The sequence below is a fragment of the Salvelinus fontinalis genome, chromosome 32, assembly GCF_029448725.1.
Source record: "Salvelinus fontinalis isolate EN_2023a chromosome 32, ASM2944872v1, whole genome shotgun sequence".
Taxonomy (NCBI): Eukaryota; Metazoa; Chordata; class Actinopteri; order Salmoniformes; family Salmonidae; genus Salvelinus; species Salvelinus fontinalis.
Window position 1 is genome coordinate 31,798,659 of NC_074696.1, and position 27,173 is coordinate 31,825,831.

The 27,173-nt window shown below is 44.0% G+C and overlaps 1 protein-coding gene across 2 annotated transcripts in view; it reads left to right on the forward strand.

Annotated features, from left to right (window-relative positions):
• Positions 1 to 27,173, forward strand: part of LOC129831085 (RNA polymerase II subunit A C-terminal domain phosphatase-like) — a 174,529-nt gene that overhangs the window by 18,807 nt on the left and 128,549 nt on the right. For both annotated transcript variants that reach the window (XM_055894114.1, XM_055894113.1), the window contains exons 9-11: positions 4,276 to 4,417; positions 4,523 to 4,741; positions 10,100 to 10,262. In XM_055894114.1, coding sequence (XP_055750089.1) covers positions 4,276 to 4,417; positions 4,523 to 4,741; positions 10,100 to 10,262 — 524 coding nt within the window. The remainder of the gene's footprint in view (positions 1 to 4,275; positions 4,418 to 4,522; positions 4,742 to 10,099; positions 10,263 to 27,173) is intronic.

Consider the following 27,173-nt stretch of genomic DNA (forward strand, 5'->3'; position numbering starts at 1 on the left):
GAGACCAGATCTACAGTCATCGTGGGGGACAATTGTGGTTGGAATCTAATTCAACACAGTGTTTCGTTTAAGGTATCAGGTTTCTAATGGGGAAGGCAGGGATGTGTCCCAAATGGCACCCTGTTCCCTTTATAGTACACTACATTTGACCAGAGCCCTATGGGCCCATTTGGGACGCAGGCCATGTCGGGAAGAAGCAGGCTGGAGTGGGAGGTGAAAATACTTCTAACTGCTCCAGTGACATCATCTGCTCAACACATTCAACCTCAACATCTAGCAGAGAGTCGGGTTTTAATGGGATGGCGAAGTGATACTATGATGTTTTCTCTCTGTTCTTCCCTATTAAACAGGCCAGAAGACTCTGTCCTCCATCACTGTACATCTAGATTCTCTAGCGAGCTGAACCATCACGAATATTAGGCCTACTTAAGTGATGAAACCAGAGAGCCATATAATCTACAGTACATATTCTCTCCTGAATTTAATCCATTAAAGAAATCCAAACAGAGACTAGCCTAAGCTGTTTCTGAATTGCTTTTCTCATCTTTAGCTTTCGCATATTCCAGTCCCTAATGGATGTAGATGATATCATGCTTTGCTATTAGAGACATTGCACTGTCATTTGGATTGTAAAATGGATTCTAGTGAAAAGGATCATCACACTGAGGGTCTATGGCTATTGAATTTGTACATGGCTAGTTATGGCTTGCACAGTGAAGCCCCACAGTGACCAAGTAAGCTGTACTATTACCAAGTGTTTTGATGAACACGTACAACTATAAGACAGACACCATTAGCTTGTCGCTGTTCCATTTCAAATTCTGTCGCTGTGTAGCCGTGGTTTCAATTTGGCCTCGCTAAGCACTTTGCTGGCGTTCAATCAAATGGCACTGTCAGAGTTCCTACTGACTGAAATGAGGTCTGGTTTGAATTGCGAACATGACCCATTCTTCTAAAGATAGAAGCCCATTACCAGGGTTCTCTTTTCAGTTCTAAAGGGGTGAAGATTCCATTAACAAGACAAGCATGCCTGGACAATGAATACAACTGTGTTCTTAGATTCTCCTTTAACATTCATGTACTTTAGGATGGGGGACTGGTTTCACATTTCGAGTACGCAGAGTGGCAGACAGCCCCTTTCAGTCCCATTTTTAAATGTAAATCACACATGGCACCTCTTCAGCCATTAGAGACACATGGACGGTCTGAGAGACGCAGGCTTTATAGGGTCACCTTACCTCCTGACATTCCAAATGACTTCAGTGATGCTACTCTGAAAGAGGAGCAGGGAATAATTGTCTGGCTGTGCCAAACAGATTATTACTTCCCTTCCATCTTTCAGAGTAGCATCATTTAAGTGTGTGGGGCTGTCTGACTGGCAGGCGAATGTCATGTCTCTCTAAAGGAAGGCGCAACAATAGCCCAGCATTATGCTGTTTCTCATCCAATCCAACGTGCCCTCAGACAGCAGGCAGCGTTGTCGTGGAACTGGCTCTCTCGGAGCTGCACTCTGCAATCAACGGTCCGTGGTCTGTACGTCAGAACCGGACAAAATTAACCACAGAGAGAAGGAGCACTTAACGGCACAGCAGCATACAGTAGCCCACTTCATGTGAAGAGGCAATGTTAAGAAGCAGCCATTGTGTGGGCTGTCGGTACAAGAGCATAAGACAGTCTGGCATTCATTGTACTGGGATCTATATAGCTTCTTGATTAGGTGATTGGTTATTTTAATTGCATTTTAAGACAAGTCTGGTGGTCAATGGTCAGGACCACCATGCCATGAAACACCACAGTCCTGAGTCTCCCCTGTTTTCTCAGCATTTCATTTTTTTTCCTCCCGCTCAAGGGGACAAAGCCACAGGGGACAGTATGTCAGCACTGTAGACAGCAGTGAGATTAAGAGCCTTCACATGGTTGTTCCTCTCCATCACGCTGACATGCCGCTGATCAATACCTGTCTGTCTGAATAGTCTACATGTCTGTCTCTGCTGGAGAGAGAGGGGACATCTGACTCACCACTCAGGTAGCGCTGGGAGGCAGGCAGGCGAGGCTGGGAGGAGTTCTCTGGAGCAGCCAGCTGAGAGCACGCACAGCATGAATAGAAAAGCACTGCTGGTGGCCTATGGGAAATGGTTTCTTTTGTAGTGATTTAAAAAGAGAAGATTGGGGGGGGGGGGTCGGGCTCACTTGGGATGACAATGTCTTATAGTGATTGTCTTGAAGGTCTATGTCCCTAGAGTTGAAAATGTGTGATAGCAGTGCAGCAATGGCAGCTTTCTGTGTTCTCACTCTTTCTTTCATCCCTCCATCACATTCATTTTCCCCATAGGGATATTCCCATATGACAATGTCATTATACAACAAGTAATTGCTCTCTTACAGTGCCTTCAGAGTATTCACCCCTTTTACTTTTTCCACAATTTGTTGTTAAAGCCTGAATTGAATTGTTTCACTCATCTACACACAATAACCCATAATGTCAAAGTGGAATTATGTTTTAAAAAAGCTGAAATGTCTTGAGTCAATAAGTTTTCAACCCCTTTGTCACTACAAATATACAGGCGTCCTTCCTAACTCAGTTGCCAGAGAGGAAGGAAACTGCTCAGGGATTTCACCATGAGGACAATAGTGATTTTTAAAAAGAGTTTAATGGCTGTGATATGAGAACTGAGGATGGATCAACAACATTGTAGTTAACCCTTCAATACTAACCTAAATGACAGAGTGAAACGAAGGAAGCCTGTACAAAAAATATTCCAAAACATTCATCCTGTTTGCAACGAGGTACTTTTATATACTGCAACAACAACAAAAAATGGATACAAAGCATTATGTTTGGAGCAAATCGAAGAGGAAAACCAAGTTCTATCTGCTTTCCAACAGACACTGTGAGATGAATTCACCTTTAAGCAGGACAGTAACCTAAAACACAAGGCCAAATCTACACTGGAGTTGCTTACCAAGAAGACATTGAATGTTCCTGAGTGGATTAGTCAAACTTATCAAACAACATGTACAATGTATCAGGGTTTCCTTTTTTAAAGCAATTTATACAGGCAATTCTGATATGTCAAAGTTCTGTTGACCTGAACATTCTGGAAATGTCTGATGGATAGCTGTGAATTATAAGCTTTCCAATGATATATGATCAAAGGGTATACGTGACCAGTAACTTGTATACTGACAATGTTTGTCATATTGTAAAATTCCTATGGGGGGAAATGAATGGGCAGAAGGGAGGAAGCTGCCATTGCTGCACTGCTATTGCACATTTTCCAACTCTGGGGACAAAGACCAAGTGAGCTCGACTGCCCAAATTGTGGCGTCCTGCTCATGGACTAATGTATTAGCTTGTATCCATATATATTTTTTTATTTTCAGTCATCTCAAATTTCAGCATTGCCTGTCAGATCATATTCAGAGGATTTGTTTGTCTGGTCGCTGTTGCTATGCAGTCTCAGGGCTGACCTCTTCTTGTTCTGGATCCCTGGCTTATCGCTACAGTCAGAACAGAACAAGTCCGTTTCAGTTTCAGACGCACCAGATACATTTGGGGAGAAAATATGGCCAAAAAGGAAAGGCTGTTGAAGTGCAGAGCAAGGTCAGTACTTGTTGCCGTGAGATGGGCTAACCTTGCGTTAATTGGGTACGGTGTTCTGATGAGGTACACTGCTCCTCTTAGATGCAGTTCTCTGTGTCTGTGTGTCAGACATCAGTAGCCCCAAGTCAAGTGGAAATTGCTGCTCCCACCCCTCGTCTGAAGTGACGTAATGCCAATAAAACAGAAACTGATTGTCAATGGAACCTAATGGTTTGGTGAAAAATGAACCGCTTCAGGACAATTGTTAATTGGCTTTGAATGTATGATGGAGGCTACAGCCCGAAAGTTGGTTTTAACAATTAAATGAACTTCCATTGTCATCTGAGAGTTGCTGGATATTTCTCTCTTCAGTTTGCTCTCTCCGGATCAAATCCCCGAGCTGACAAGGTAAAAATCTGTCGTTCTGCCCCTGAGTAAGGCAGATACCCACTGTTCCCCGTGCGCCAAAGACGTGGATGTTAATTATGGCAGCCCCCCGCACCTCTCTGATTGAGGGGTTGGGTTAAATGTGGAAGACACATTCCAGTTGAACGCATTCAGTGTTACAACTGACTAGGTATCCCCCTTTATTTATGCAGCTTGGTTGTTAAGAGTGGTATCTAACGACAGACAGTATTAATTCCTCTTCTTGATTGGTTGATTGATCCTTGCTCTCCCTGTCTCTCTCCCAGGTACAGAGAAGGTGCGTCAGGCCCAAGGCTGTAAACGTCTCCATGTGGTGAATCCTGACTGGCTGTGGGGATGTCTGGAGCGCTGGGAAAGGGTGGATGAATCACTGTATCCACTGAAGGAGGACTACACCAAGACCCAACGGTACACACACACACACACACACACACACACACACACACACACACACACACACACACACACACACTTGCACATTTTGTCTAATGGTGTTTCTCTGTCTGTCTTTAGGAGCAACAGCCCAGCCACGTTCCCTGACCACCAAGGATCCTTCCAGAACCCCCTGTTACCCCCCGCCCCCCTCCACCTCCCCCCTCCAGCTGCCCCTGAGGTGCGGACGTACGACCCGGTTACGGGGAAGCTGATTCGCCGCGGGCTTCATGCCTCCAGACCACCATCTTACCTCCAGGCCTCCATGTCTGCTGCCCACGGGGACCAGACATCCCTGAGGTACTGACCTCGCTATACGTGTACTTTTTTGGCTTTGCAGCAAAGTGCACGCATAACACTCAGATATGTCCTCTTCTTCTGTGGTACTCCTTCAGATGTATTGATATCTGGGATAGACGGTTGGCTTTTCAGTGCTTCTAAGTACCTGAAAACCCTGGCTCCTCCTAAGTCCTCTTGCCCCCCCCCCCCCCCCATACCTAGATGAGCAGAGACACCTGGTCTCGTACCAGTTAGAACGTTGGACAGGATGGACAGGTCAGACACAAGCTGTCTGCTCTGATGGCTGCAATAGGGCGGCAGGTAGCCTAGCAGTTAAGAGTGAATACCTGAGCCGACTAGGTGAAAAATCTGTCGACATCCACTTGAGCAAGGCACTTAACCCTAATTGCTCCTGTAAGTCGCTCTGGATAAGAGCGTCTGCTAAATGACTGAAATGGAAATGTATTGCCTCACCTTTTAGTAGACATCGGCCCTGTAGACAGAAGAGCACTGAAAACCCTGGCAATGCTTACAGCTGTAACATAGAGAACAGCGTCTGGCCTGTTAATCATATTTCTATTTGGAGGCCGGAGACCACCTGTCTGCCTAGCAGCAGAGCAGCAGCCGTTTACGCTGCTAGGCAGCTCCCCTACCGACCTGGCCATGCTCCCTCTGAGCTCTGACCCAATCATTTAGAGCTGTGTCGAAAGGGAGAATATATTGTCTGCTAGAGGGAGAAGTGCCTGTTCAGCACTGCAACTCTGGAAATGCATGTATATTTCTATATCTAATGCCCTGGTCTGAGGGGCCTATATGCTGTGTGCGGCCTTTCCCTTCTTGTGCCAAAATTGGATTTTCTCCTCAAATCCATCTATACATTAATCTCAGGCTCTAAACAAAAATGTGAGCATCGTAAAGTCAGGCGGGCGTTGGCAGCTTTTGGATTGTTCTCCTGGAATTAAATGATTAGCCGATTTGCTGCTGGAATTTCTGCCTGTTCACTCTGCTATACAGCTAGAGGTGAAGATGAATTAGCATGTTAATGCTGGAATGGAGGAGATATAAAACAAAATAAAACGCTGGGGCTGTGATGAATGTGACGGGAAACGGCCCGTAAGTCAGCAAGCAGCTACAGGAAGTTGTAGTTGTATTAACGGAGTTCTACTTCCCAGTCCAACGTGAAGGGTTTATTACTTGCGGTGTTTGCACGTATTTCTGTTTTCAGTAGTGTAGGTAGCTTCATTCTCTCATGGTAGAAAACCCTCTGTCCTTCCTATGTGAGTCACCAAAAGCACATCTGTCACACCTCAATTGCCAGGTACAAAAAGGTTAACATCCTAGGCTTGGTGTTGATGATTTCCTTTTGAGCTGGCTCAAAATGTTGTGAAAAATGTTTTGTCTCTAAATTGTCTGGCATCTGTTTACCGGACGATCTCTGCCAGTGGCTCCATAACTTTCTGCTTTCAGCCAGATACTTTTGTGTATATATAGTCTTTGTGGACAGCCCATCAAATTAATGGATGTTGCTGACAGGTGTATAAAATTGAGCACACAGCCATGCAATCATGACACATTGTCAGTAGAATGGCCTTACAGAAGAGCTCAGTGACTTTCAACATGGCACCGACATAGGATGCCACCTTTCCAACAACTCAGTTCGTCAAATTTGTGCTCTTATAGAGCTGCCCCGGTCAACTGTAAGTGCTTTTGTTGTGAAGTGGAAACGTCTAGGAGCAACAACGGCTCAGCCACGAAGTGGTAGGCCACACAAGCTCACAGAACGGGCCACTGAGTGCTGAACCCTGTAGCATGTAAAAATTGTCTGTCCTCGGTTACAACACTCCTTAGAGTTCCAAACTGCCTCTTGAAACAACGTCAGGACAACAGTTGTTCGTCGGGAGCTTCATGAAATGGGTTTCCATGGCCAAGCAGCCACACACAAACCTAAGATCACCATGCGCAATGCCAAGCGTCGGCTGTAGCGGTGTAAAGCTCACCGCCATTGGACCCTGGAGCAGTGGAAATTAGTTCTCTAGAGTGTTGAATCATGCTTCCTCATCTTGCAGTTCGACGGACGAATCTTGGTTTGGCGGTTGCCAGGTGAAGGCTACCTGCCCAACTGCATAGTGCAAACTGTAAAGTTTGGTGGAGGAAGAATAATGGTCTGGGTCTGTTTTTCATGTTTCGTGCTAGGTCTCTTTGTTCCAGTGAAGGGAAATCTTAACGCTACAGCATACAATGACATTCTGTGCGCTCACATTCTGTAATTCTGTGCTTCCAACTTTGTGGCAACCGTTTGGGGAAGGCCCTTTCCTTTTTCAGCATGACAATGCCCTAGTGCACAAAGTGAGGTCCATACAGAAATGGTCTGTCAAGATCGGTGTGGCAGAACTTGACTGGCCTGCACAGAGCCCTGACTTCAACCCCATCAAACACCTTTGGGCTGAATTGGAACGCCGACTGCGAGCCAGGCCTAATCGCCCAACAACAGTGCCTGACCTCACTAATGCTCTTGTGGCTGAAAGGAAGCAAGTCCCAGCAGCAATGTTCCAACATCTAGTAGAAAGCCTTCCCAGAAGACTGGAGGCTGTTATTGCAGCAAAGGGGGGACCGACTCCATATGAATGCCCATGATTTTAGAATGAGATGTTCCATGAACAAGTGTCCACATACTTTTGGTCATGTAGTGTATGTCATGTCATTAACATCACAAGAGCAGAGCATGGTGAGCCACACGGAGGAATAGTTTTGGTCACACACACACACACACACACACACGCACACAGTGAGGCAGAAAGCTGAGTTTTAGAGTGGAATCATCACATGAAGCTCCTCACCAAATTGGAGACCGCCAGGAGGAAGTGCTGCCGCCTGCAGTGCATCCTGGGTGATGCGGAGTGTAATTCACCACTTAATCTCTCAATACTTACTTCCTCAGTTTCTGAGAAACATTCCTCTCTACATCACCACTCAGAGGGCCCAGCCAGTCTCGTCTGTTTATCCTCAGCTAGATACACCCCTGTTCTCAATGAGGTCCTCCAACATGATAGTTGTGAGACGTGCCAGTCTTCCTAAAGAGCAATTCTTTTTTTTTTTAAAGCCCGACTGGTGTTTCTTTTGGGGTCGGATTCCTATTTTTGCGGGGTACTAAAACTTACCGATATCTGCCGATACGATGTTTTACTGCGGGGAAATTGAAAAGCATACTTTTCCCACACCGAATTCTCATTAAGTTGCTATCCAAAAGTGCAATTGTCCAGTAACCATGCTTCAAATGTTGATTTCATACGTTGTGACAATAATGACACATCATGAGAATAGCCGCTAGTGTTCGGAGATTCCCTTTTTTCATCCTAGTTTATTTGTTATTGGTCGGGCTCTAATTATTTTCCCAGCCTCACCTTGGCTCCATACACAGCCTCAGCTTGGCTGTCCTAAGATATCCTATAGCCTAAACATTTAGCAAAACATGTTCTCTAAGCCTCGCTTCTCAGGAGCTCCCTTGTAGCTTATTCAAGGACAGGCCGCTTCTGGGTTCTCCTTTATCTGTAAAATGCGAAACAGTAGCAAATACCAGCCGTTGGGAGAAGTGGCTGTGATGTCCAAACGTCCTTCACAATGTGACTGGCCAGGAAGACCTTGCTGAAATAGACCAATCAGGTTCATCAATGAAGGGCTATATTATTATTTTGAGTAGACTTCATTTAGAACATGTTATGTATCCTGCTTGGTGTAAAATGAAGGGAATATATCTGTAATTTCCTACAATACCAGTAGATCTCTCTTCCCTACTTGTTCTCCCCCTCCACTCTGTGGTACACATCACAGATTGTGTGTCCTGCTACATGTCGACGTTGTCCTAGATTAAAAACGTGTGTCCAGAGCATGGAGGCGCTGCAAGGAGACAGGCCAGTACATCAGGAGACGTGGAGGAGGCCGTAGGAGGGAGCAGGACCGCTACCTCCGCCTTAGTGCAAGGAGGTGCACTGCCAGAGCCCTGCAAAATGACCTCCAGCAGGCCACAAATGTGCATGTGTCAGCATATGGTCTCACAAGGGGTCTGAGGATCTCATCTCGGTACCTAATGGCAGTCAGGCTACCTCTGGCGAGCACATGGAGGGCTGTGCGGCCCCACAAAGAAATGCCACCCCACACCATGACTGACCCATCGCCAAACCGGTCATGCTGGAGGATGTTGCAGGCAGCAGAACGTTCTCCACGGCGTCTCCAGACTCATGTCTGTCACATGTGCTCAGTGTGAACTTGCTTTCATTTGTGAAGAGCACAGGGCGCCAGTGGCGAATTTGCCAATCTTGGTGTTCTCTGGCAAATGCCAAACGTCCTGCACGGTGTTGGGCTGTAAGCACAACCCCCACCTGTGGACGTCGGGCCCTCATACCACCCTCATGGAGTCTGTTTCTGACCGTTTGAGCAGACACATGCACACTTGTGGCCTGCTGGAGGTCATTTTGCAGGGCGCTGGCAATGCACCTCCTTGCACAAAGGCGGAGGTAGCGGTCCTGCTGCTGGGTTGTTGCCCTCCTACGGCCTCCTCCACGTCTCCTGATGTACTGGCCTGTCTCCTGGTAGCGCCTTCATGCTCTGGACACTACGCTGACAGACACAGCAAACCTTTTTGCCACAGCTCGCATTGATGTGCCATCCTGGATGAACTGCACTACCTGAGCCACTTGTGTGGGTTGTAGACTCCGTCTCATGCTACCACTAGAGTGAGAGCACCACCAGCATTCAAAAGTGACCAAAACCTCAGCCAGGAAGCATAGGAACTGAGAAGTGGTCTGTGTTCACCACCTGCAGAATCACTCCTTTTTTGGGTGTGTCTTGCTAATGGCCTATAATTTCCACCTTTTGTCTATTTCATTTGCACAACAGCATGTGAAATTTATTGTCAATCAGTGTTGCTTCCTAAGTGGACAGTTTGATTTCACAGAAGTGTGATTGACTTGGAGTTACATTGTGTTGTTTAAGTGTTCCCTTTATTTTTTTGAGCAGTGTATATTACCATCCGTTCCAGCCTCAGTAATGTGTTTGTGGCCGACCACATTTCACCTGCCTTTTAACAGGACTTGTATAAATGTCTAGTATGGTCGTATATTATCTGTATACTCCAGCTACCCTCTAAGGCAGTAAGCCTGAGCCTCTACTAGGAGTTGAGAACATAATGGAAACGTGTGTCTGTTCTGGAGGCTGAATGGAATTATAATCACACAAAGGGTGTTTGTCTCTTCTTCTTTCAGACCACCAGTGTTAAAAAGGCCCCAGTTATCTCATGGGGATTCACAATGAGTTTATGGCTAATTAGGTGATAGTTGGAGATGTTTGTGTCTGGCTGATGGTTGTTTGTTGTGATGTGACCAGGGGGGGTCAGAAGGACCAGCAGGGGGAGACGTCGGGTCCCTCCAGTCGAGACGAGGAGCAGCCTGGACCCTCCTGCCGCCGGAGGGAACGCCAGCCCAGCATGTCAGAGACCAACCCTCTCTACACATTCTGTAAAGAAGACCTGGACAGCATGGATAAGGAGGTGAGGAACACAAACACACCCACACACACACACACACACATATATATATATATGGCCACTAGTATATACCATATATATATACACACACACATTGTACCTACCACAATTTTAAAAAGATGTATGCATACTGAATGAAATACTTAAAGATCTGGTTCGAAGGACCATGAAAAATACATTCTGTCATGAACACTACCTTTACGGTGTCTCACAAGGACTCTGTGACAACAGATTCTATAGTCTCCTGGCCGGGTTACAGCAGTGCGTTGGGCTCTCTGCGTTATGTGCTAATCTGAGCTTCAATATCTGCCATACAGACAGAACGATACACACACATATACACACACACACATAACTACACTCAGACATATCAAAAGGTGCACTGATGTTTTTATTCCATCTCTCTCTTTAAGGAAAGGATACACGCGCACACACACACACACACACAGTGATTATAGTGCTGTTTTTCCTTGTACATCCACTAATGTGTGCAGGCTGTGCACCTCCAGCCTCGAAGCTAGATAATGGTGTTTAGTGACGTCTGATGGCTGCTAATGTGTCGGGACAGATTCCTGGGTCCTCTCCAGCAGCCTTCTCTATTTGTCTCAGTAGGGCTGTCCAGAGTCTGTCTGAAAAAAAGAATCGGTCAGTTCTCTGCTTGTTCAGAAAATAGAGTAATAGTAATGGTGTCTAACTCTGCCATGGTTCGTTGGACAAAGCATATGAGGAAAATGAATGCCGTTTTTGGATAAATGTGGAAAATCTGTGATAAACACAGGTGTAGGAGATCTTATACATTTTGTTCTATGAGAATCTTCATCAGCTAATGCAACTTTGTGAATTTTGAAGAGTTTATGTAATTATAAAATGCGTAAAGCATATCATTCATAAAGATCTCCTATTATCTCATAGGACAGAACATCTCCTAAGCCTGTGTTAACCTCAGCTCTTATATACTGCGTTTATTCCAAAACCCTATTAATTCCCCATTCATTTTTCCCATAGAGATGCCTGAACGAACCTGAGGTAACTTATTTCCGGGTTTTAGGACTACAAGCTGGCGCACTCTGACAATGGACAATAAAAGTATTGTTCTTCTAAGTCAAGTTTCTCTACCTCCACGTTGGTGCTTATGTTCTCTGCTCTCTGTCACTCACTGGTCTCGTGTGTTGTAAGACTGTGCTGATTGCATTGCTAATGACTTAAATTGTATTTTTATTAAACATTTTAACTAGGCAAGAACAAATAAGAACAAATTCTTATTTACAATGACGGCCTACTGGGGAACAGTGGGTTACGTGGCAGAACAACAGATTTTTACCTTGTCAGCTCGGGGATTCGATCCAACAACCTTTCGGTTACTGGCCCAACGCTCTAACCACTAGGCTACCTGCCTCCCCAAATGACGACGGCACCACAGAGTTTAAATTGATTCTCCAGGAAGCCCAACTCTCAGTCCTCCTACATTTGACTGGCTGGTAAGAGAAGCTCCTCGTCACCCAACACGTTTTAACCGAATGGGTTGTTTAAAACGGAGTCTGTTTGATGCCTCGACGTCTGTTTTTGAGGCTGAGCTGTCTGCCATTCAGCCATTATTATTGACCCACACACAGTCAGACAGAAGTCATTTGTATATAAAGGCTCGTGTTTTATTGAGCTGTTCTAATCGGTATTCTGTCCCCTTACACTGGCTGAATGCCTCTTGTCATTTTGTGGACATGTGGCTTTTCAAGTTATTTGGAGAGAGACGAGGTGAAAGAAATGAGAATCTGATGAATGATGGGCTGAATAAAAACAGGAGCGACGCTCATGATGGAAATCTGTGTGACGTTGACCTGGGTTTTATTATTGCCATATAGAATATGACTGAAGGCACTTTTATGATACTCTTCTTTTATGAAGTTTCTCTCCCTCTATCCTTCACGCCACCTCTCTTTCTCTGTCCCCCTGACCTTGACACTAGCACAGGCCAAGACGACTTGTCACGACAAATGGGTTCCAGTTACGAGTTTGGATCTGTTTTAGATATCACTGTGATTGGTCACGCTGTGATTGATGAAGGGCTTGTTGTGAACCAGGAGACTGCAGAAAGGGATCATGGCTGTGTCTAGAATAGCACCCCTTTCCCTTTATTGAGTTTGCCTTTAGGTACGTCATTGAGAACACATTCTCTTTAGAGGGGTACCCTGAGCTCTGGTCAAAAGTAGTGCACTACATAGGGAATAGGGTGCCATTTCAGACACGCATCAAGAGAGACTGCAGACATTCACTCGGTCTGTTTTATGAGTTCAACTGAACGATGTTTGTCAACCCTGGTCGCCACGGGCTACGGTTCTCCACTTCTGCTGCTGCTGCGTCAGAATCTTCCATGAGGAGACCTTTCTTTCTTTCGTTCTTGTCTATGGTCTTTTTTAGTTTAAAGTGTTGAATGGAGGCTCAGGCTGCACCACAAATAAAATGCCAAAGCAAAACCAAAAGCTCTTCTGTATTTTGGATTGGTACCCCTCTGTTTCTGTTTTCTAGTTCCTGTCTAAATCTCCTTTCTGAGAAGGTGCTCAGAAGGGCTGTGGATCACTGTTTTCCACAATGTTATTACATTACGTCTATGAACCATGAGGCCTTCCCATCAGTACATTTTGCTCCTTTTTTGCCACATGCTTTTTGCATGTACAGATATCAGTAACAACTAGATTTTTAATGGTATATTGTACATCCCATGTCCAATATCGTACCATGTTCGTTCATCTCCATGTCTCTGAAGTCATTTCAGTATGGCGTTACTAACCCGTTTTCTCCTAGTTCGCTGTGTTATCAACCATCACAACTTTCACATTCCATCCTTTTAACTGTTGTTGTAGTCTGTTATCTAACATCACTGTTATCTAACATCACTGTTTTCAGTGTTCTCTCCTATTGGGTCTCTGAACCAATTGGTTTGTTCTTATGAAGCTTCACTGAGCCTGTGTTAGAATGGTCATTAAGCCTCTCCCATCCTTTAACGTAGCTGTTTTCTCATTCAAACAATATATCACCCTCAATACAATCAAACGCAGGGAGGTTTGATAATGCTGTGGCGTTGATCTGCGGCCTCTGGGAGCCTTGAACGTGCGCAAGGCATCATGAACTCAGCAGATTATCGGGTATTGTGTAGTCCAATGTTTAAGCCAGTGTCTAAAAACTGGGTCTCAATTGACTGTTTTTGGTCTTCGAGCAAGACAACGACCCCCAAACACACGTAAAAAAGCTCCTAGGCATGTTTAGGAATAGTGGCTGGACTGTTCTGGCGTGGCCAGGGAAGAGTCCAGTTCTGAATCACATCCAAAACCTATTGCGAGATCTGAAAACAGCAGTTGGTGGAGGGAACCCCTCAAATATTGAAGAATTAGAGCAGTTTGCTGCCTAAAGGTTGGTCAATTGTCAGTAGAAAGGTGCACCAAGCTCATTGATGGCTATGAAAATGCATTTGTCTGCGGTTATCATGGCCAAAGGCTGTGCAACCAAGTACTAGCTCCGGGGTGCCAATTTTGTCCATGACATTTGTCTTTTCAAAATGTTTACAATTAAACTTACGTTTACAAAAAAGAAAATTGGTTCCGCAATGTTAAATCCAATAAGGTGTGGTGACCAATTTTAGTTTGATAAATGTCAGCTTATTTTAGACTTGAGTCCTGCAGGAGTCCCGATTTTGAATATCAGTTAGTGTTTATAGCAGGTAAATGAGTGGTCAAAAACATCCATATATCAGGAAGTCTTGGTGCCCTGTCACTGAGCTACCAGCCATTTTAATTACCGTCAGTAATCTGCCTGCATTGATGTGTTAAATATTAGTGGTTGGCCTGAGGGAAGTCAAACTATTAATGATGAAGTCAAATCTTACCTGATTTGACCAGACTTGATGTTGCCAGGGAAGCATGTTAGTGATCGATTACTACAGCCGAACCGAGAGGAGGAGAGTTTTATTAAGTCTGTTCTCAGCAGCATATGGCATCAGGTCTGTCAGACAGGCTGAGGAATGGGCTCGCTAATGTGGTGATCACTGATCTACAGGACGCTCCTACAGAGAGACGGGTACTGAGCTCCTATAGAAATGGAGAATGAGTAACGGGTCTATTCATCTTACACCATCTATCGTTCCTTAACGTGGGAGACGGTCAAGAAGCATGGCTTGGTTACATGTAACAGACAAAACAAAAACATGTGCTACTAAGGATGTTCAGGTTCATTTGCAATTAATTTACTTGTGTCTGTATGAGACAGGCTAACTCCCACATGTGTGGAATAAAATATTTCCCCCCCTATATCAAGCATTCCGGGGCTTTTTGCTACTTTGGCGGTCACCTAACGTTTTTTTCATGGTAATCGATTCCATGGCGGCATTAAAACAATTGGATGGTCATTCAAGAGGTTCAGACCTGCCGTTGATTTTTCTATTGTGACTCAAAGGCCAGTCTTATCTGCTCACAAAGCTCAGTTCTCACTGTAGATGGAGTGCTGTGATTTGTTGTGTGATGGCCCATGAACAGGAAGGAATTGTGGGTATTGTTTCCTAAAGACCAGCGGTGTTGTTGTGTAAATGTGACATTTTGGATGGTAGGACTTAAAGCTCAGAGGGCTTTAGAAGCCAAACGCCAGAATTGTAGCAGACAGACACATTCTCCCAAACCGTAGCTGCATTATACTGTATATTTTTCAGTCCCTCCAGGATTCTGCGATTGCATAATTCAATGTAAAATCAACCAATCCACACACATTATGCGAGAGCTCGCAATTTTGACCAATCACCACACTTTTACCGCATAAAATAGTCCAATCAAAAGAGGATTTGCAATTTTGAGCACTGTTACCGTGGGAAACCACCCAATCAAACCACATATGAACAAAAGTTATTTTCCGCATGTGAAGCTGACATTTGATGACAGGCAGAACAATGAACAGGAATCCATCTCATTTACCAACAGTTGGCACAGCTGAAGACCGTGCAGAACTAATTCCAAATGTTTTACATCGGAGATGTGCAAGTTGGAAGGAGGTCGGGTCCACAAAAAATATGAACTCATCTTGAGGGGCTGCAGTGGTTCGCGGGTCTGCAATTCTACACGTTTTGTCATGGATCGGAGAAGACTTTGCAATTGTGCCACTAATTTTCTGAAATTCTACAAATTGTTCTATATGGAGGAGAGAAAGAAATGTTTGCAGTTTTTAATATGATATCTGAGTGAGATTGACTAATGTCATGACTAACGGAATCGGTAATTTGACGACGATTACTACAAATTTAGTCTATCCAGCTAATTTATCAATCTAAAATTATTTTAGCTGACATTGTTAATTGAGTGACATAATCAGAGAAACAGCTTATGCACAACCACATTTACTATTGTAACTCTCAACAGTAAGTGTTGTTTTTTTCACCTTTATTTAACCAGGTAGGCCAGTTGAGAACATGTTCTCATTTACAACTGTGACCTGGCCAAGATAAAGCAAAGCAGTGTGACCAAAAACAACAACAGAGTTACACATGGGATAAACAAACGTACAGTCAATAACACAATAGAAAAATCAATGTACAGTGTGTGCAAATGGAGTAAGATTATGGAGGTAAGGCAATAAATAGGTCATAGTGGCGAAATAATTACAATTTAGCATTAACACTGGAGTGATAGATGTGCAGATGATGATGTGCAAGTAGTTCAGACCCCGACTGAGTTTGGAAATTGATCCCCGTGCCTACAAAATGGGGGCTGCCAGTTGCCCATCCCTATTTTACATGAAAGTGGGGGCGAATTGTTGTTCAGGAACACAAGAGGAAGTTCGAATCAGCAAGGCATGTGCAAAGAATGTCCGTACAGCCACCACAGCAGCGGAAGTCGGCAGATAAGCATGGCCAAAGCGATAGCAGGGAAATCTGTGGTAGGGATGTGCAGTTTGCAAACGATTCATTCTTTTTGAACAACTATTTTTATTGACTCGAGAAGAATCATTATTCTTTTTTGTTTGAACTGCTGGCCGCAATGAATCAATAAATCACAATGAAGGATTGAGCCACGCTCTCCGGCTGAGCACAGCGGCTTCAGAGACATTTTGCTGGACCCCAGGAAGAGTAGCTTCTGCTTTGGCAGCAGCTAATGGGGATCCATAATAAATACAAACTGTCTATCATATGTGTGTGCCTGAAAATTGATCAGACAGCATCAAGACATTCTGCTTCAAATCGTACTAGAACTGAGCACATGACTTTTTATTGCTTTATATGAAATGAACATAATTAAAAAAAAAAAAATGTAAAACCACTGCAGAATCAAGCATTCTTTGCAGCATATATCACACAAGAAACATGTCAAAATCCTGGAGGTACAAAGTAAATTAATATCAGCTCCTTGTGGGTGTGGCTGGGTGAGTGTCAATTCACATAAGTGTATTTCTCCTCTTTTTTAATACAGGGAATGCTTGTGTGTGGCAAAAATGAACATGGAGTGAACCAAGGTTTACAAGAATGCCTTCAGCCGTGTGTGTGTCATAGAGAACATATGGCCTAACTAACGTTCTCTTCGAAGTCCCCTCGAATCTCAGTCCGATGCTTATTCTGTCCCCTGTGTTTTAGCTGTGTATTCTGCTCTGTATTAGATTGGTGTCCCTTAGGAGGTACTCTGTGTAGAAAGTGTCTTTCATTGTTCAGTGGTACTCTGGTACTTTTTCTTTTTTATATATTTTTTAAACTGGATTTCAAAATAAAAATAATCGATTTATTGTGAAGGTGTAGGCTATATTACATGGATTTATTCGACTTTTTTTAAATGGCTTGTAGCCAGGAGATGCTAAATGTGTTTTATGTTAATTAACGGTCAATTACCATGAGACCGACTTTATTTGCTTGACAATCACCGGCTGACAAAATTTCGTAATGTAACAAAATGTGAAAAAAGTCAAGGGGCCTGAATACTTTCCGAATGCGCTGTATACAGGGTATAGGGTGCAATTTGTGACGCACACTGAGTCTTCTCTGTCAGGTAGGCTGGCTGCTGACTCACATTTAAAATGTCAGGGCTGGTTCCATCCCTGGATGTCTCAGTTTACGAGAAGCAGCCAAATGTATACGGTTGCCTGGTGGTGTGTCGTATGCCAACTGGGTGACCTTTACTTTAGAACTCATGCAGCCTTGTTAGCATTGTGATTAGCGAGGCTTTAGCATTCTGCCAGAAACCCCTGCTAGCAGTTATGCCGTCATCCGCTTTAGCCTATCTATCTGGAGTAGGTGAACTTTATGTTTGACCATTCAGCCTTGTTGGCTTCTTAGCGGTGTAGTTATCCAGCCCTTTAACATTACGCCACAATTTCACTGTCCTTGTGGTTTGTGTTCTCCCTGAGATTGGAAGGATGGGAGTTCCATCCCCGGCCGAGTCATACCAAAGACTGTAAAAATATGTTCCGGTGTGTCGCTGCTTAGCACTCAGCTTTAAAGAGATATATTTGTGGTAAGGCCCTGCGATAGACTGGCATCCAGTCCAGGGGGTGTGCTTGTACATCAAGCTGCCTCACGCTACAGAAACAGGAGAAAGGCACCTGCTCCAGTAAGTCGTTCCAGCTTGCACAACCCAAGGCTCATGGAAGACTACTTAGCATTATGCTATAGGACATTATGCTATAGCTAAAACCCCAAACAGCAAGCAATGCAGGTGTAGAAGCACGAGATGTAAGCATCTCACCAGTACGTGATGTTTCCGTGTCCTCAGAAGCTCTCGGGTTGAGTTCTAATCTGATTTGACTGGCTACAGCAGCAAGATTTCAAATACTATTTGAACCCAGGTATTTTCCCTCTGACTAATTAGAGCTGTTTTGGACTGAGTTGCAGTATATCCTATGTTTTCATCCAGTCAGCCATGTCACTTGGCACATCTTGTACTAATGAATGCTAACGAACTACACTGTCGTTATGTCCTTCAAGGCCAGAGTTTCCCTTTGACTTACTGAGTGTTTAGTCCCTCTTGACTCCCTCAGGAGAATTGACTGTTACTGGTCGCATTACATCAGTTACCCAATGGTGAGTCAAGCTGCTCATTAGTCTATGTGTAATGAGGGGTACAGTTGAAGTCGGAAGCTTACATACATCTTAGCCAAATACATTTAAACTCCGTTTTTCACAATTCTTGACATTTAATTCTAGTAAGAATTCCCTGTCTTAGGTCAGTTAAGATCACCACTTTATTTTAAGAATATGAAATGTTAGAATAATAGTTGAGACAACGATTTTATTTCAGCTTTTATTTATTTTATCACTTTCCCAGTGGGTCAGAAGTTTACATACTCAATTAGTATTTGGTAGCATTGCCTTTTAAATTGTTTAACTTGGGTAAAAGGTTCTGGGTAGCCTTCCACAAGCTTCCCACAATGAATTTTGGCCCATTTCTCCTGACAGAGCTGGTGTAACTGAGTCAGGTTTGGCGGCCTCCTTGCTTGCACACGGTTTTTCAGTTCTGCCCACAAATTTCCTGTAGGATTGAGGTCAGGGCTTTGTGATGGCCACTTCAATACCTTGACTGTGTTGTCCTTAAGCCAGTTTGCCACAACTTTAGAAGTGTGCTTGAGGTCATTGTTCATTTGGAAGACCCATTTGCAACCAAGCTTTAAGTTCCTGACTGATTTCTTGAGATGTTGCTTCAATATATCCACATAATTTTCCTGCCTCATGATTCCATCTATTTTGTGAAGTGCACCAGTCTCTCCTGCAGCAAAGCACCCCCACAACATGATGCTGCCACCCCCAGGCTTCACGGTTGGGATGGTGTTCTTTGGCTTGCAGGCCTCCCTCTTTTTCCTCCAAACATAACGATGGTCATTATGGCCAAACAGTTCTATTTTGATCCAGAAAGTACGATCCTTGTCCCCATGTGCATTTGGAAACTGTAGTCTGGCTTTTCTATGGCGGTTATGGAGCAGTGGCTTCTTCCTTGCTCAGCAGCTGTTCAGGTTGTCGATATAGGACTCGTTTTATTGTAGATATAGATACTTTTGTACCCATTTCCTCCAGCATCTTCACTTTTCTATGGCGGTTATGGAGCAGTGGCTTCTTCCTTGCTCAGCAGCTGTTCAGGTTGTCGATATAGGACTCGTTTTATTGTAGATATAGATACTTTTGTACCCATTTCCTCCAGCATCTTCACAAGGTCCTTTGCTGTTGTTCTGGGATTGATTTGCACTTTTCGCACCAAAGTACGTTCATCTCTAGGAGACAGAACGCGTCTTCTTCCTGAGTGGTATGATGGCTGTGTGGTCCCATGGTGTTTATACTTGCGTACTATTATTTGTACAGATGAACATGGTACCTTCAGGCGTTTGGAAATTGCTCCCAAGGATGAACCAGACTTGTGGAGGTCTACAATAAAAAAAAAAATCTGATGTCTTGGCTGATTTCTTTTGATTTTCCCGTGATGTCAAGCAAAGAAGCACTAAGTTTGAAGGTAGGCCTTAAAATACATCCAGAGGTACGCCTCCAATTGACTCAAATGATGTCAATTAGGCTATCAGAAGCTTCTAAAGCCATGACATAATTTTCTGGAATTTTCCAAGCTGTTTAACGGCACAGTCAACTTAGTGTATGTAAACTTCTAACCCACTGGAATTGTGATACAGTGAATTATAAGTGACAATTGTTGGGGAAATTACTTGTGTCATGCACAAAGTAGTTGTCTTAACCGACTTGCCAAAACTATAGTTTGTTACCAAGAACTGTGTGGAGTGCTTGAAAATGGGTTTTAATGACTCTAACAGAAGTGTATGTAAACTTCCGACTTCAACTGTATGTGTGAGTCTGTCTGATGAGACTGACTGATGAGCCAGGTAACACTGTCTGATGAGACTGACTGATGCGGGAGGTAACACTGTCTGTCTGCTCTGCCTGAGGAACAAGTGTTTGGTTTGAGTGTCTCCTCCCTTATCAGCTCTGTTCCAGGTCTCTGTCTGCCTCTCGCCTTTCACACCTCAATACGAATTAGACCGATACAACTGCGCCTTCCTGTGATAAGCATCAGACAGACACAGCCTCGCCCACCCGGTGTAAACACGGCCCACCCTCCCGGTAATGACCACCACTGTATAGTACTCCCTCTGATCTGGAGGAAAGGGAAAATTTAAGCCACAATCCACTTTTCCCCTCGTTTATGCATTTTGTTCCCCTCCCCTTCCATCTTCCTTACGCAACAAAAATCTTTGCGACTGTCTTGAATAAATCATGAAAGGGAGAGCCAGACAGCCGAAGGGCGTAAATCTGCTCTGCTCCCAACAGCCTAACTTTCAGACTGCGTGCCGCGACTGATCAACATTAATCATCAACGCTACAAAGATTGATATTCGCATGGGCTGACTACTCATACTTTACTCAGGGATTTTTGTTTGTGATCAGAATTGAGATTATTCCACCCCCTCCATTTAGTCGTGGACAACAACAAAAAAGGCTAGAACCTATTGAAGGAGTAGTTCACTATTCTCCAACATGGTAGATGATTCCTCACCCTGAAAGTATTCTATGGGTCAGGAGAAATTGCAATCCATGGCTTGGTTTTTCTTAAACCGCCACAACAAACTTCAGCTAACTATAGCCACCGCTAGCTAAAACTCAATGGTAATGATGGGGGCATTTTTTTAATGGCCAAATCACCTTTAAGAAACATCCCAACCATTATATGGTGTTGATTTTGCTCATGGGGAACACATGACCCAATCCCTTCCATAGATTTTTAGCTAGCGGTGGCTAAAGTTAGCTGAAGATTGTAGTGTCTGTTCAAAGAAAGCCAAACTATGGATTACAGTATATCCTGCCCCTTAGCCTACTTCAGGGTGAAGAACCTGACATGTTGTAAAATAGTGGCCTACTCCTTTAAGGTATATATTTCAGTGTTGAAGGTGGTCTTAGCATAGGGCATGTCTTTTTGGATTCCTCTTGAACTTATACCATGATTGCTTAAATGCACAGTATCATGACAGCTGAATGTACACTAATGTTGTGGATGTGCAGTAGTTACTAGCTACATGACAGACATAACAAGATTATTACCGTTCTTCTAATGGTCTCTTATAGAGGTAGGGGGCTCCATTCACACATCACTGGGTTTTCACTATACCCTGTGCAACACTGTTGCAATTCTTTACATTTATTTAAACAGCTATATTACAAGACATGGATAGTTAATTATATGCCTAGCCAGTATTGCCAATTTGTTTCAGATTCTCATCAAAGAGCTGATGTTTTGATATCATTTAACATATATTTGAATACTTTCCTGATTTAATGTAGTTTCATCATGTAAGCCTGTTACTTGTGTTAAGTTATAATGGCAATGATCAAAAGCATGACGTCTAGATATGTAAATTGCATGAGTGCAATGACAAAAAAAACGTGGTGACCTTTGAAGAGATACTTCGGGATTTTGACAATGTCTCTGCGTCTAGTATGAAGGAAGTTGGAGGTAGTTTTGTGAGCCAATGCTAACTAGCGTCAGCTCAATGACAGGAAGTCGATGGTAACAACTAGCATGCTAGCTGTTACCATAGACTTCCAGTCATTGCACTAATGCTAGTTAACATTTGCGCTAACGCTAGTTAGCAACTTCTTTCCTTAAGATGTGGTTGTAAAGTATTTAAGTCCAGTGATGATGCTAAGAGTCTTCTTTGAGACCTAATAGCACATCAACATCTAGTAGAACTCATCAGTCACAATGGTGATTCATGCTCACCCAATGATCTCTCAATGCTCCAGGTTATTGATCACATAGTGACCAGATCAGTGGGGTCCGACCCTAGTGGACAGCCGTCTGACCTCTGTCTGACCTGAAGGAGAAAGAATACGGTCGCTACTTCACAACCAGAAATAACCCAATGAAGGCTAGATGCTAAGATGGTTTGCTATTAGCAAAAATAAGTTTAAATGGAGAAATAATTTTACACTGCTGCAGTGCTATGGGAGGGAATGGACATGACACAGCTCTTTCTTTACTTTGATTGATAGAATCACATTATGGTTGAAATTAGCCAGCTAGTCCATGCTCTCTGTAATGAATGCTCTACCAGAATACTTTCTGTGTACGTTTTTCGGAGGAGAACTGATTTTGTCAGTGTGAATCTGTCGGATGTTTGATTACACAATCAGACTTGATAATGATTCTTTAGAGTTCGTCCTTGTTTCAGTGGACGGCCAACTCCTCTTTTCAGCTTTCAGCTCTCGCCTCTTCAAACCAGCACAAAAGCCCAGCATGACTAAGAGAAGAGACAGCCTTGTGAAAAAGAAATGAAAAACATGACCAGTGCTCAGAATGCCGTGTCCCCGAAAAACTGACACATCATCTGGCTCCAAGCGAATGAGAAGCCTTTATCTTTGAGATTAGGCTCATTGTATCTCCTCTCCGTACAGAACAGAAGGAAACGGGGCAGTCAAGGAATGTCTCCCCCGGAGTTGGTTGTAATGAGATGGCCATTGTGTCTCTGCCTTCACAGGATAGAGACAGAGAAGCTTTGGAGATTGGGCTACTGTCTTCCGCAGATGACAAGAACTGAGCCCCGTGCTTCCCCTCGCCTCCTCTCTTCTCACCATCCCCTCTTTTCCACGCTACCAACCGAGTAGGAGGCTGCCAGAAGAAGACATCAATGTATCACATTTGACAAGGGCCAGTGGGGGGATACAAATAATTCAGTATTCAGCATGGATCATCCAAGATTTCCATGTTTCTACAATGGGAAGAAAAAGCTTTTTGTCTGTGAAAATGTGTTGTTTCTAGCTTTCTGAGTAATCTCTTTAATCAGACATAATGAATGCCTGTGAGTGGCTCTCCCTCCCCTTCCTGGTTGGCTTTGTCCCAGCTGGACTAGGTTTAGATTGTTCCAGGATTGGGCTGTGTTCTGAGTTCCGGCCTAGGGACCAAGCTAGGCTGTACCAATCAGCCTATGCCAACCAACCAACCTGTCAGACAGGCAGTTGGAAAATCTTGATCACTCTGGGTGCCTCTGACTGAAACAGGTCCCAGGTTGTGGGTGGGGAATCGTAGCAAAGCAGAAGAGTTTCCCATCACCTTGAGAAAAATGGCAGACGATCCATAGACCAGTCGCCTGCCTGTGATGAAGAGTTTGAGGCTCTGTTCATTTGGTTTATTTGCCTGCATGCAAACAGGCTGATTCGTTTTATTTAGGTGCTGGTCTAAAGCCTCCCTCTGAACTGACCAAGCTGCCGGGGCCAGATAAGAGAGGCTGCTATTCGATGTGTAACGCCAAAGGCTCTTTAATCAATGGGTGTCTTTTAATATGTAGTTGTGGCGCGAACTGTCCTATGGTTGGCCATGCAGTGATGTGGAGAGGATTGCCTTGCAACTGAAGAGCAAGATGTGTTTCTCCATTTCGAGAGCTCAGTCAGGAAGTTGTAAATTTTACATCTTCTTCACTGTTGGGTTTATAACTAGCAAAGAAATAGTCTATGGAAAAAGGTTTACTGATTGTACAAAACATCAACCAACCCCACCTATACACCTTGTCTTATTGTATCCCAACATCAATATTTTCCTGTCTCTAAAAGGACAAACCCAGCCATGACAGTCTCTCATGTTGACCCTTAACATCAAGCAGACGGACTTCACAGTGGATTAGAGCAGAGCCGATGCTAAAATACCACACCGCTGTATGTCTCACCCCATAATCCTTTTGTGTCTGATCAGATTGAGGTGATGGTGTTTGCTTCACTGCTTGCTTTGTTCCTAACTCATTCTGACCTTTTTCCATCAGAAATCAGATGTCCTTTTTTAGGACTGACTGATGTGTGTTCAGGAGTAGATTTGTAGAGGTTTCACTTTAATCTGTTTCCCTGTAGGTGTTGGCTACAATTCTTATCTTCTCCACCTTCTATTGTGTGTGTGTGTGTGTGCTGCAGAGAGTTTAAGCACAGATGGAACAATGAGAGATATTTCACTGGATGTATAAATGTGAAGCATCCTCTTGGCGTTTCCACTCACTACCAAATATGGTAGTGAGAGGAAGCCCACTGGCGGGCAGTGGGAGCTGATGGAACGAGATGGATTTAGCCGACATTCTGTTCATTTTCTTATCTATGATACATTTGCTCTCAATACAGTTTTCTGTTCCCAAAACTATAATCTGCTATGAACAGAGTGGACTAAGTGTTGTTGTAGACTTTACCCTTTGCAAAAGTTTTTTAAAATTGCGCTGTGTAGGAGTGCAGAGGCAAATTGAGTTATTGGACATGTGCACTTCACAGAATAAGCGTTCCTTCATGGAAATATACAGACGCATGCTAGAACGCGCCAATAGGATCCTGCTAGCGCGTGCTTGGCTCTGCCCATCTCCTTGCTTGTTCTGCCCACGATGACTCCTTTGTTCTCATTGAAAACGACAGGCAGTGGTCTATCTTGGTTTACTTCTAACTCTGTGGTTTAAGTATTACTCTCTGATGAAGTGTTGATCTCGCTGTCCAAGGTGCTGAAGCTGGCCATACCGGGTTAGCTGTCCTCTCACAGACTAATAACCTCACACCAGTCTGAGTTATGTGAGGTTTGTACTGTAGGGTCAGTTGCCGTCAGTGATCAGTAAATTTACAAAAGTCCCTGGGCCATTCCAGGCCACTCCATCACCAGGGGAGCGACGCTGTAATCTGTCCCAAAACCTGGAACCATGAATATTCCCTCTGATCAGTTCCTCATTTACACAGTCTTTGGCAACCTGACAGCAACACTAACAGTCACTCAACGTTCTGTCCGGGCAACATACTAGGAGGTGGGACTGTTTGGAGCTGTTACTTGTGAGGAGGGAGAGGAGATGGGCATGGAAAGATGGCCCCTTTCAATACTTAGATCTTCATATTGGTATCTGTTTTAGTAGGTGTTAGATGTCAAGTGAATTAATCCTTGTCGGTTACATCTTTCTTTTGATTTTCACATAAACCATATTTTGGGATTTTATCAGATGTAACAGTCCTTGCTTAACCTATAGCACTGCAGCTGCTTTCTTATTTCTCTTGGTAAAATGGAGAAAATAAGTTGTCCTGTCCTTTGCTGTTCATCTGTGCCTCTTAACAAAATCCCATCAGACAGCGAGGCAGAGTTACATGCCCTTTCATTTGAGATATTTGTGTATCTCTGCACCTGAGAGCAGAGTCCCTGTGAGGGTTGGACTGGAATCTAAGAGCAGACAGACAAGACGATACTGAGCTGCTTTGAAGATTTAACTTCCTTCTGGGGTAATTGCTCCGATCAGGATTGGACTGGCGCCAGGCTGCTCTTGGCTGTGGTACAGTGGAGGCATACGGCCTTTGATCTGACCCTGACCCCGAGGAGCACAGTGAGAGGACTGATGGAGAGAGAAGTGGAGGTCTCTGTCTGTCAGAGAGGCTCAGCTGTAGCGTGGGTGTCTGTCACCTCACTAGTCTCACTCTACCTCAGGTACATTTTCTTCTTCTCTTCTTTCCCCAGTATGTACTTGTTGTGACTGACAGGTGGTAGTTAAAACTTTCCTGAGTTTGGGGAAGTGGACAGTGAAATCTATTAAGCGCCCTTGTGGTATCTAGTGTGATGCCCCTGCTGGGACAAGCTCTTTCTGTTTGTCGTTTGGGAGTGAACTATAGGAGCTAAGCAGAGAGACTGTGGGAGATTGTTTTTAATGAGTTTACGCTGCATGAAAGAGTTTGATTATCTACGATAATTGTCTAAGCTGGCGACTTGCAAAAAAAAACGTATGTTCTTTCCTCCCAGTATTTAGTGTTTTTCTATCAGTAATCTTCTCCATCACTACATTTGGGCTCTTCCCCTGCTCACATCAAACAACCAATCATCTGGGCGGCCAGTGAGGGTTGTATATTCCCCTCAATGAGGTATGTTGATGTGTACATTTCCCTTTTAGACTGCTCAGGGCAGAATCTCTCTCCAATAACCTAGAGCAAACAGCAGTGGGCCAGGAAGTTGAGCTCTGATCGACTGACCCTCCTGAATTCTCCTTGGCCAGTGTCAGTCAATCAACCTCTATCCAGTCAGTCTATCCACCTTACTATGTCTGTAGGAGAGTTCAATCTACCTCTACCCAGTCTCTCTCGGTCTTTGTCAAACCTCTGCCTCTAGCAGGAGTATTGCCCAGTCTGTGTGTAAATGGCTTAGCCAGTCCAGTCTCTTAACAAGTAGCAATGTTTTTATCTCTCAGCCAGACTCCACAGTACTTCAGATTACCTCCTGAAGACATTGAAAACATTTCCCTCCGTCTGAAACGGTTTCTTTTCAACTCCAAGGACAGCGTTTTTAAAGATGGTGTTGCTTTTGATTTGAGCCCCATTGTGAAGGAATCTCACCACCGCTGTTGAATGGATAATGATTTGACTTGCGTTAACGATGTGTCCTCTCCTCTCTCTGTGGCGCTGTACAACCGCTGTACAACCGTGGCTCCTTCCCTTCAGCGCACTCACCCCACCCCCCCCCCCACCCCTTCACGAGCCGAAGTTAGACATTAAACTACACTCTCTCTTCCATCTTGAAGTTTGTCTTTACAGTCATCCATATTTCTATTGTAAATATAATGGTAATTCATTCACTTGTGCTTCTTTTGAAAAGCAAAAGTCTGCCAAGACAAACTGAGCCAGGGCTTCTGCCTTTAAACTAGAACCGCTGGGCCTTGAGGGACCCTTCAAGTGAACCAGCATTCAGACTGCAACATTCTAACAGTGTAATTAATACATTTCATATATGCTATTGCTAAAATAATAATTTGCTTGTGTTCACGAAGGTGTTAAGTTTCACTAGTTTATGTTACTGTAGGCTATATGTAAAAACAAAACTAGAAAAACCACAAATGAAACTGTTCAAATGTTTTTCTTTGTGGAGTGCTTTTGTTACAGTATGTTTTCTGTTTCATAGTTGTATGTGTTGGAACATGGTAACATGG